The sequence below is a fragment of the Mustela putorius genome, unplaced genomic scaffold (genome assembly GCF_011764305.1).
Source record: "Mustela putorius furo isolate JIRA1106 unplaced genomic scaffold, ASM1176430v1.1 tig00000407_pilon_pilon_pilon, whole genome shotgun sequence".
In the NCBI taxonomy this organism is placed as follows: Eukaryota; Metazoa; Chordata; class Mammalia; order Carnivora; family Mustelidae; genus Mustela; species Mustela putorius.
Window position 1 is genome coordinate 26,671,349 of NW_025421373.1, and position 10,075 is coordinate 26,681,423.

The following is a 10,075-nucleotide window of genomic DNA, read 5'->3' on the forward strand; positions in this document are numbered from 1 at the left end:
CTGCATCCCTCCCTGCCCGGGCTCAGGCAGCAGGCCCAGGGCAGGCACGGGGAGGGCCAGGCAGGTGGGCGATTTGCAGGCCAGTGCCGGGGCTCGAGTCTGCTTTGTGGTACGGCTGCTGCTGCCGCTCCGTGTCCCCAGCACCGCCTGGCTGATTGCCTCCCTCTTTCCTAGGACAAGACCCTGTACCACCCCGTCAGCGGCAGTTGCATGGACTGCAGTGAAAGTGACCACCGGATCTTCATGAACACCTGTAACCCCTCTTCTCTCACCCAGCAGTGGCTGTTTGAACACACCAACTCGACAGTCTTGGAAGAATTCAACAGGAACTGAGCCCTCACGTCTCCTCAGCAGGCCTGGCGGAGTCGTCCCTGGCCCCGCTGCAGCCTTCCCCTCCCGAGGGAGGCAGGGCTTCCGTGGGCACCGTGATGTGAGAGGTGCTGGCCAGCCGGTCCAGGGCACAGAGGGCTCTTAAAGCTGGCGCAAGGTGTCCGCCTGGTCCCTAAAGCCCAGGGGTGGAAGTGGGGTGGAGAACAGACCCCCACAGGAGCCCCCACAGAGAGCAGTGCCTGCTTTAACCCCTGATGGCATCATGGAAATCCCAGAGGGCTTTTCAGCTTTGTTCTCGCGGGCCCTTGAGCATTATGTGGGAGGAATGCCAGGGCAGCCCTAGGCCACCCCACAGTGGGTCCCACAAGGTTGCCTAGCCTTCGGATGGCTCATCCGGGACAGTCCTCCAGAAAAGGGGCATCTTCTGCCTGTCTGGGCAGCTTGTAGCACCAGTGTCCTCATCTACCCCAGGAAGGGAGAAAGGAGGTTTTTCTGGGGGCCGCCAGTGCCAGACATTCAGTATCTTGCCTGTCGCGGGCCACTGCCATTACCGGCTTTGTCACAGCCCCAAGTGATGAAATCGAAGGCCTCACCTAGACTGTCACAGTGTTTAATACTGAGCACTGGCCAACTGCCAGGCCTGGGGGCAGAAGTGGGACCCCCAGGCATTCCTTTGCCACCACGGACACATGGGCTCTCTCTCCTTGCTCTCTGGGCGCTTGAAATGTCCACAGAGTGCCTGGCAGGCACAGGACAGCTCAGCCACCAGCTTCTCAGAGCTGTGTCACATGGCCTTGAGTCGGTGGAAAGGGCCTAGTGAGAAGACCTCCAAAGTAGATAGGCTGGCGGAATTTCCCTGATCAGTGCTTCCATCTTCCTCTTTCTGTCTTGGGCAATCTCGCGCCTCAAGAGAGGAGCAGACGTGTGAGGTGCTCCCCTCACAACATCTGGAGGCCTCCAGGGCAGACCATGGGCAAGATGCCCAGCCTCTGACCTCATCGCGGCTCTAGTTCTCATATAGAGCTCTAGAATTTTTCAAGAACTCTATCATTAGATCACAACCTAGAATGCTACCCAGGATTCTGGTGTTCTAGCATCAGCATGCACTTCAGGAATGCTGTGACTGGAAAGAGCCAGCCAAGTGTAGTACAGTCAAGGCAGCCCCCCTGCCTACAGACAATCTCTGAAACCCGAGGTTGGTGGTGTTGCGGGGGGTGGGTGACCTATGTCTGTCAGCTCGTACCAGAGACCTTGGTATGACATGGTCCTCAGCGCAGTCCCAAAGCCCTGTGACCCTCCACCACCCTCCCAGCTGCGGTGGAGTAAAGCGCCCAGTGTCCCACAAGCAGATGGACATCTAGGTCCATGCCAGTCCCTCGTGTTTACCTTTTGCTTTGTTAATTATGTGTCAGATTCCCAGAGGGCTCCCAAACTAAGAGAAATTGTTTCTGCAACCAGCCTGCCCCCTACTGATTCAGAAATGGAAATCCCATTCCACAACCTATGGCTTCCACCAGCTAGTCCGGGAAATACTTGAAGTCCGTATTCCAATTAGAGTTGGATCTCTCAAATGTGGCATTTACCGATGAAATGAGACATATATCTGGGAACAGAGCCACAAATCTGCCTTTGAGATGCTGGCTGATCTCAAGGCCATTTTTGTCTGGGGTGGGGGAGGGATCAACTCCCAAACCCCATCACCCCGATTATGCAAAGAGCTGGCTGAGCACCGCTTCCTCCACTTCTGCCCCCCACACAAGCCCTGCGCTGGCCACCTGCCCACAGGAGAAGTGGCCCCTCTGCTCGCAGAAGCTTCCTTGTCGATCCCTCGTGTCTTTTCCAGATGAGTCCCTCTATCTTTCGAAGTGGCCCTCCATAGGAAGGAGTCCGAAGAGGAGGCCCCTTCCAGGATCTAGGAGAACAGGAGTGTTGCAGTTCAGAGAGCTGAATTAGGGGTCATCCTCAGAAAGCAATGCAGCATCATTAAAATAAAAACTGTGCCTTTTAAAAAGAAGACAAAATGCAAATGTACAGCAAATCCCTAAACTTGAACAATTCCCTAGTGCCTTGCTAGACAAACCTGCAGGGGCAGGATTGGGGGGAGGGGAAACACTGGTGGTGGCGTGTGTATTTTCTGTTGGATGAGTGTTTCAGAACTTCTAATTTCAAGTAGGAGACGTGGGGCCCAGAGCAGGCAGGATCTGAGACGAAGAAGCCCTCAAGGGCCAGACGCTAGAGTTGTTCCTGTTTGTGCCAGGAACACTACAAATTAAAAGGGCAGTAGAACAACTCCTTTAGTCTGTAGCCTGGAAGGGCCTCAGCAGCCCCAGAGAGAGACCCCTGTTCAGAGGCCATGCCTGAAGTCCGCATCCCAGCCCCCAGACAGAGTGCCGAGCACTCCTAGATTCCCAAGTGGTCCCATTCCGAGGGGGTGACTGTCCTTGGCAAGACCAGGACTGCTTGGACAGCAGGAGCAGCAGCCAGCAGGCCACAGCCTTCCTCTTTGCCATCCTTTGGTTCTCTTTCAAGTCTGGTTTGGCCCCCTCAACAAGGGGGGGGGGTTCCCCCTTAGCAGGTCTTATCCGGAGGTCCTAGGACTTGACAGAGTAATAGGGGAAGGAAAGAGAGACGTTCATGGCTTAGCTGACCAATGGACGGAATACTAAATACTGACCCCTCGTTTTGGCCTCAATTTTGAAGACCACCTGTCTCAAAGATTCCGGTTCCTGCTCGCACTGCCAGCTGTCCCTCCGGAAAGCAGCCAGGAGTCCGCGCAGGTGCTCTCATCTGGGTAATGGGTGAGGAGGGGGGCCCCTTTTCCTCTCTTTATTCTGAGCAGGAGGTCACAAAATGGTGTGGGTGGAGAGAATCTTGACCAGGGGGCCCACCAGCAGCCTTTCCACAGGAGGCCTCCAGAAGCATTTTGCAATGCAGAGAGCATCTTTGGAGATACAAGGCCTTGGGAGGGGGCCAAGTGTGCAGGCACATGTGTGAAAAGCCATCCCACCGTGTGCCTCCGCCTGGAGGTTTCGACTTCCAAAGCCATCTAGGAACTAGGCATCTACCCCCTGAGGAAGAACTAGTTCAGAGGCAGGAGGGGGGGTCCTCCCACAGACCTAGAGGAGAAGGAGCACTTCTTGCTGTAGGGTACGGCAGACAGGTCCCCAAAATCCCCATTGTCTTCACTCTGCAAACCTACCTGGTGAATTTCTTTTTCTCCTGAAGAAAGAGATAATATCTTTTAAAATGACTCCATGTTTCTTTCCATGCATCTTCATTTTTCTGTCTCTGGAGTCTCAAAGGCATGGCAAAGCACTTTACGGTAGTGACTGAGAAACTGGATTCCTTGCTTCAGTGATCTTAGCTTGTACAGGTTGGGGGATCTTTTCTAATTCCTGGGAAGCTGTGCACTTTTAATGTTTTCTGGAGATTTTTAAGTGTGGAAGAGGGGCAAAGGGTGCGGTACTACTCTGGAATTGTTTTCTACTTTCTCTTTGTGAAAATCCAAGTCCTATTTCAGTCCAAAGTTGATCTTGAGCCAAGGCCCACTGCCACCTCTGGGGTGGGACCTACATCCCCAGTGGCAAGGCCCCCCTAACACCTGCTGGTCACATGGCTTTGATTCTGCCTTGTCAGATAACAGGGTCGGGCTCCTGCTCTGTTTTGGGCTTGAAGACTGGGATCCCAAAGGGACTCTAGGCAGGGAATATTGGGATGGCACACTGGGTATTCCATACAGAAAGCTCAAGACCACCAACCCCTCTTCTGCCTGGAAAAGTGAGCCTTTGTGAAGAACTGACTTACCGCGTACAATTGTGATTGTGACTGTTGTTGAATAAACCTCCAGACTTTCTGTACCGTGCTATCTGCCTTGTTCTTATCACACACCATCTTCTACCCCATCATTCCCCACATGTTCAGTGAATGTCTGCTCAGTACCCAGAATAATGAACAAGTTCCCAACAGCCATCGATCTAGAGAAGAAGGCAAACCCCCGACAACTAACGAAGATGATTCTAAATGTGAACAGGGCGTTGAAGGATAAGAGATAAGATGTTTGAGAGACTGGAGCGGGGATCAACATTAGGTTGGCTGGTGAGAGAGTGCCTCTCTGTGAGAGCTGGAACACAGAAGGGAGTGGGATCCAAGATGCAGCTCCGGGGGAGAGGGCTCCAGGCAAAGGGAACAGCTAGTACAAAGGCCCTGAGGCAGGAAGGAGTTCCCATGTTGAAGGCACAGAAGGAGGTGAGCTTCCCGGGTTAGGTGGGTAGCCCACACAGGGTCCTACAGACTACAGCCAGGACTTGAAGGTTTCGGATGGACAGAACAACATGAAAGAGTTCATTTCTGATGCTCACCTATCAGCCACAAATTTTTACCTACCAAAACATGGTGATACTTTGCATATTAGATATATGTAATGCCAAGTGATAGAAAGAGCTCTGGCTGGCCTGGCTCTGCAACGGATTGTAAGGTCTTGGGCAAATCCTGCCCCCTATCTAGGCCTCAGTGTTCTGCCATAAAGTTGGGAAGGTTTTGGGTGATGCTTCCAGCTTCAGCTGTGGTTCTGTGGTTGAGACTTGGTGTGGGACTGCTAGGACCAAGGGCGGAAGCTGCCTGCTGGTGCTGTCACCCAGAGCCCACCAGAGGGCGCTGTGGACCCACCCACGGCCTGGAGAAGGCTGATGAACAGGAGCGGGGAAGGTTTTGAGGGGCAGGTTTTGTGTACTGGAACCAGAAGGTCCATATTAACTTAATTTTCTTCTAAAATTGTAATGGCTTCTTTTTATAAAGATTAAATTCCTTTACAAGAAGAAGAGAGAGAGGAGAGAACATTCCATGTGTACAGGCAGCATGTGCAAAGACCCTGTGGGGGGAGCATGACAGGTATGACCGTCAGTGAGGCGGGAGCAGGGTAAGAGAGAAGAGGAGAGGAGGAGGTGGGGAGGGCAGAAGCCACACCCTGCAGGGCCTTGTGGGCCATGTTAAGGAGTCTCTGAGCTTTATTTTTAAAGCAGTGGGAACTCTTAGAGGGTTTTTAACCAGGCCGGGTGAAAGCATCAGATGTGCCGTTGGCTGACATGTATAGCCAGGAATGACTCAAGGTGCTGGGTGCACAGTAGGCGTGGAAATCCAGGACAGCCAGAATCTCAAAATTACTGATTGCTGGGAGGAAAGGTCCTTCCTCACCGGAGCAGGTGGGAAGACGGGGAAATTCAATTTCTCATCCATCTTAGCTCCTTGTTGGGGCTCCTGGCACTGAGTAAGGGCTCAATAAGTAATTGAAGAAGGGACAAATGGGTGAATAATATAGGGCCAGCTTATGCTTTAGGCTATTTTCCCTCCACTCACAGCCCACAGACCTTCTGAGAAAGAGTGCTCCAACCTCTGTGATACGCTAGGTGTTCTTGAGGAAGTCCCTTCCACTCCCCAGGCCTCAGATTTCCCACATGACAGTGGGAAGAAGGGGACCAAATTAGATCATGGTCAGCTAGGACTGCCTTGGTCCTACAAATCTTACATCTGGTACTTTGCAGTGACACTGATCTCGAGAATTTATTTTCCAAGCTCAGCGAGTCAGCGAGGGGATGAGAGTGGTGTCCCCTCTCGGTTCTGTTGTTGGTATCTCCCATGCTAGGGCTTCTGGGCTGTTGCTGAAGCGAGTGAGTGCAGGATTCAGTATCCAAAGCTTCCTTCCTGCAGCTGCTCACAGCTCTGTCCACCTCTGGCCGAAGGCAGCTGGCTCCCCTTTGTTGCCCCTCAAACGCCTGGGCTGCCTGGCTTGGCGATACCTGGGGACTGCGACGGTATCCCAGGCAGCCCGCAGTTCTCACGTTCCGGTCCCGCTTGCTGCAGACCTGGCAGGGTGATGGCCCTCAGTGTGCTCATGCACACTCACACACACAATGCCATAGAAACAAAGGAAAACCTGGTGAACCCTCAGAAAAGCAGGTTTCTAAGCAACTTGGCAGCTTTTGTTCATGAGCCCCTTGGAATTAAAGTAGCATCTGATCTCCTGCCAGCTCCTGCCTAAGGATGGGAGGAAAGGGAGGACGGGTCTGCCTTTGCTGGAGCTGAGCGCTGAGCTCCCCCACCATTGGCCTCTCAGCCTGGGAAGCTGAGGCCTGAATCCTGGGGTTGTCCACATTGTGGGGAAAGTCCCTGTGACAGTTTCTTGACAGCTACAGCTGCAGAATCCCCGGGCTTGGTCATTCAGACGACAAAAGCAAACTGAAATATACACTGTGGGCCCGCGGTGGTCCACGCTCTGTGCCGCAGTAGTTGGCCCCAGCTCTGTCCTCAGCCCTGGAAATACAGAGGTGAATAAGGGACAATTGGTGACCTCTTCAGCCTAGTGGCGAAAACAAACAAGGGCCCAGCGACACCTGATTACTGCTGCACTGCTTGTAACTTTACCCTAGGCCTCTAGGAGAAAATGAAAACTTCTTAGCTAGGTCCTAACAGTCCTTCCAGACTAGCCCCTGCCTGCTTCTCCACCACCTCCTCAGCAGGGCTCAGGTCCCCACAGGCCAAGTCTTTGTCACCTCCAGAACCCTGCTGGTCCCACCACTTGGGATATACTTATCCACCTGGCAGCTTCTTTCCACACTTCGAGTCCTAGCTTTTAGCTTAGCTTTCCCCTCCCAAGAAACTTCCAGCCCACCCTGTCAAGAATATACCTCCTCACACATCATTCTCATCATGCTGAGCAGCTATGTAGCCTCCTTCATGGCACTTCTGCTGATACATAACTCATTCCCTTTGTTCACAGTCATTCTGTTCTATTGCATCACTGCAAACACTGAATTCGCAAATACTGAACCACACCCCTGAGGCAAGTACAGAGGTGGGCTCCCATGAGCCTCCGCCCACAAGAGCCACATAACCTTGCTTTATGTGTATTTCAGCTTAAAGACACCTTATTTAATGTAGGTCATTATTTGTCAATATTTATGTGCATCCTCCTAGAATCGGCTGAATTACTCCTTAGGAGAAGTTTGCTTGGTGATCTAGCGTTAAAGGAAGGAGAATCAGAAAGGGCAAAGGGATCTTCTGCTTTCCCCGGAAGGCACATAACCCCCACTTCCATACATAATTGGTTTCTGAAAATGGGACTAATGTCAAAAGTAAAGAGTCAAACAAAGGCTCTATTTTGTCAACAGGGCACATCTGTTCCTGTGGAATAAAAAGAGTATATCAGTTGCAATTACACCTGTATTTTTTAATACAATCTTTGATGATACATTTCCTGCTTTTCCTACTATACCCCCAATATGGTTATTTTTCTTCACTAATCAAAAAGCATGCATAAGGGGGTGCCTGGCTGACTCAGCCAGTGGAGCACGTGACTCCTGATCTCAGGGTCATGAGTTCAAGTCCCACAGTGGGCCTAGAGCTTACTTTAAAAAAAAAAAAAAAAAGATGCTTGGGGCGTGTGGATGGCTCAGTTGGTTGAGCATCTCTTGATTTTTTTCTTTCAGGTCATCATCTCAGGGTTGTGAGATAGAGCCCCAAATGTAATAATATATGCATGCAACTAAAATGCTTTAATGGACACTGGTGCTTAAAAATAAACAAACGGGTGCCTGGGTGGTCTCAGTTGTGTCTCTCTGTGTCTGTCAAATAAATAAATAAAATCTTAAAAAAAAAAAAACTTTACCCACTTTTTAACTGCCTTGTCTTTTTTATTCTTGAATTATAGGAGTTCATTATATATTCATACAAGTCTCTTATTGTATGTATGACTTGCAAATACTTTCTCCCATTCTGTTGATTGTCTCTTCCTTTTTTTTTTTAAGATTATTTATTTATTTATTTGACACAGAAAGCACAAGCAGGGAGAGCAGGGGAAGAAGAAGCAGGGTCAGCAGGGAGCCTGACATGGGGCTCCATCCCAAGATCCTGGAATCATGACCTGAGCCGAAGGCAGACATTTAATTAACTGAGCTACCCAGGCGCCCCTCTTCACTTTCTTGATATACACATACTTCTTATCACTACTATTGGTACTTTGATTTTTCCTCCTATAAAATTTTTTAAGGTGAGGTTAAGATACAATAAAATAATCAAGTAGTCTCCCAATTGTTGCCGTGCCGATGGATATGGCGACTGCCTGAGTGAAAACTGAGCACAGCCTCGCCATCTGGCAAGATGATGTCTCCTTCCCTAACCTGCAGAAATCTCAGCTTGGGGACAAGGGGAAGTTTAGGGGCATCAGCATGTAATGGATGAACATTTACTGGGTACGAGACAACGCTGTGCCAAGTACTTCACAAGAACACATTAGATGCTCACAATCGCCCCATCAGAGAAGTACTATTATCACACCATTTTACAGATGAAGAAAATGGAGACTCATAGGCTTCATGTGAGCTGTCCGCGGTCCTACAGCTAGTGAAGTGGCAGAGCCGGAGATCACACCAGGGTCTTTACTCTTGCCCACCACGCCAATGGCTACCATTGGCCCACGGCCGATGCCTGTCAAGTGCCAGAGTCAGGGGAAGCTTTCACAGGTCCTCAGCAAGATGAGGAAACGAAGGACAATATTGCGGGTTTTTCATAAAGCTAAATCTATTCCATTTAAAGGACTGCACTTGGGGCCCCTGGGTGGCTCAGTAGGTTACATGGCTGCCTTTGGCTCAGGTTCTGGGATCGAGCCCCGAGTCAGGTTCCCTGCTCAGTGAGGCATCTGCTTCTCCCTCTGTCCCCTTTCACCCTGCGCATGCCCTCCCTTCTCTCTCTCAAGTAAATAAATAAAATCTTTTTTAAAAATAAAAACAGAGGAACCTGGGTGGCTTAGTCATTAAGGGTCTGCCATAGGCTCAGGTCATGATTCCAGAGTCCTGGGATGGAGCTTTGCATCTGGCCTCCTGCTTGGGCAGGAAGCCTGCTTCTCCCTCTACCACTCTCCCTGCTTGTGTTGCCAATCTCGCTGTGTCTCTCTCTGTCAAATAAATAAATAAAATTGTTTAAAAAATTAAATAATTAAAATTAAAAATTAAATGACTATCCTTTATCTGAGATTCTTCCAACTTCTTTGGTATTCCATATTTCTTACTAAATAATACCAAAAGATGGTTTTTTATTATTGCAAAAGAAATATAGGCACATTGTAAAATATGCAATAGGAAAAGAGGTTGTAAAAATTAAGTTCTTCTTACCTTTCTTCCCTTGTCCTACAGTTCCCACTGTGGAGGCAGCCACAATGACTAGTTTCTTGTGTTTCCATAAAATATGTATTTGTGTATAAACCTTTTCAGAAAAACAAATGGAATTTATACTCTGCATACTGCTTTGTATCTTTTTTATTACTTAATAAATTTTTTGGTATAGTTGGATATATTTAAAGTGATTTGTTGAGGGGCGCCTGGGTGGCTCAGTGGGTGGAGCATCTGCATTTGGCTCCCGTCATTGGGCTCCCTGCTCTGCAGGGAGTCTGTTTCTCCCTCACCCTCTGCCACTCACCGTGCTTGTGCTCGCTTTCTGTCAAATAAATAAACAAATCTTTTCTAAAAAAATAAAGTGATTCATTGAAAAATGCTTGCTGAGCCTCATTCTTATTAGCCACCAGAACTGGAGAATTAGCGTCCTATGCCCTGGAGCTACAACAAACAGGACAGACCCGGTCCTCACCTTCATGGAGCTTAATATTTGAAATGGGGACAATTGCACATTGTGGTGAGTGCTAATAAGAAAAGACACTGAAAGGAGTACAGCAATGGGCAATGGGGGGGGGGGTCCTTTT

The 10,075-nt window shown here is 49.7% G+C and overlaps 1 protein-coding gene across 2 annotated transcripts in view; it reads left to right on the top strand.

Moving 5' to 3' along the window:
* The window catches only part of GALNT10 (polypeptide N-acetylgalactosaminyltransferase 10), a 213,986-nt gene extending 209,794 nt beyond the window's left edge, over positions 1-4,192 (top strand). The window contains exons 12-13 of one of the 2 annotated variants that reach the window (XR_006606628.1): positions 175-1,525; positions 2,174-4,192. Coding sequence is in view for 1 of the 2 variants with exons in the window: in XM_045079595.1 (XP_044935530.1) it covers positions 175-333 (159 nt within the window). In the remaining variant the exon portion in view is untranslated. Of the gene's footprint in view, positions 1-174 lie in introns of both variants that reach the window. The other variant, XM_045079595.1, reaches the window with a different exon arrangement.
* Positions 4,193-10,075: the final 5,883 nt, after the last annotated feature.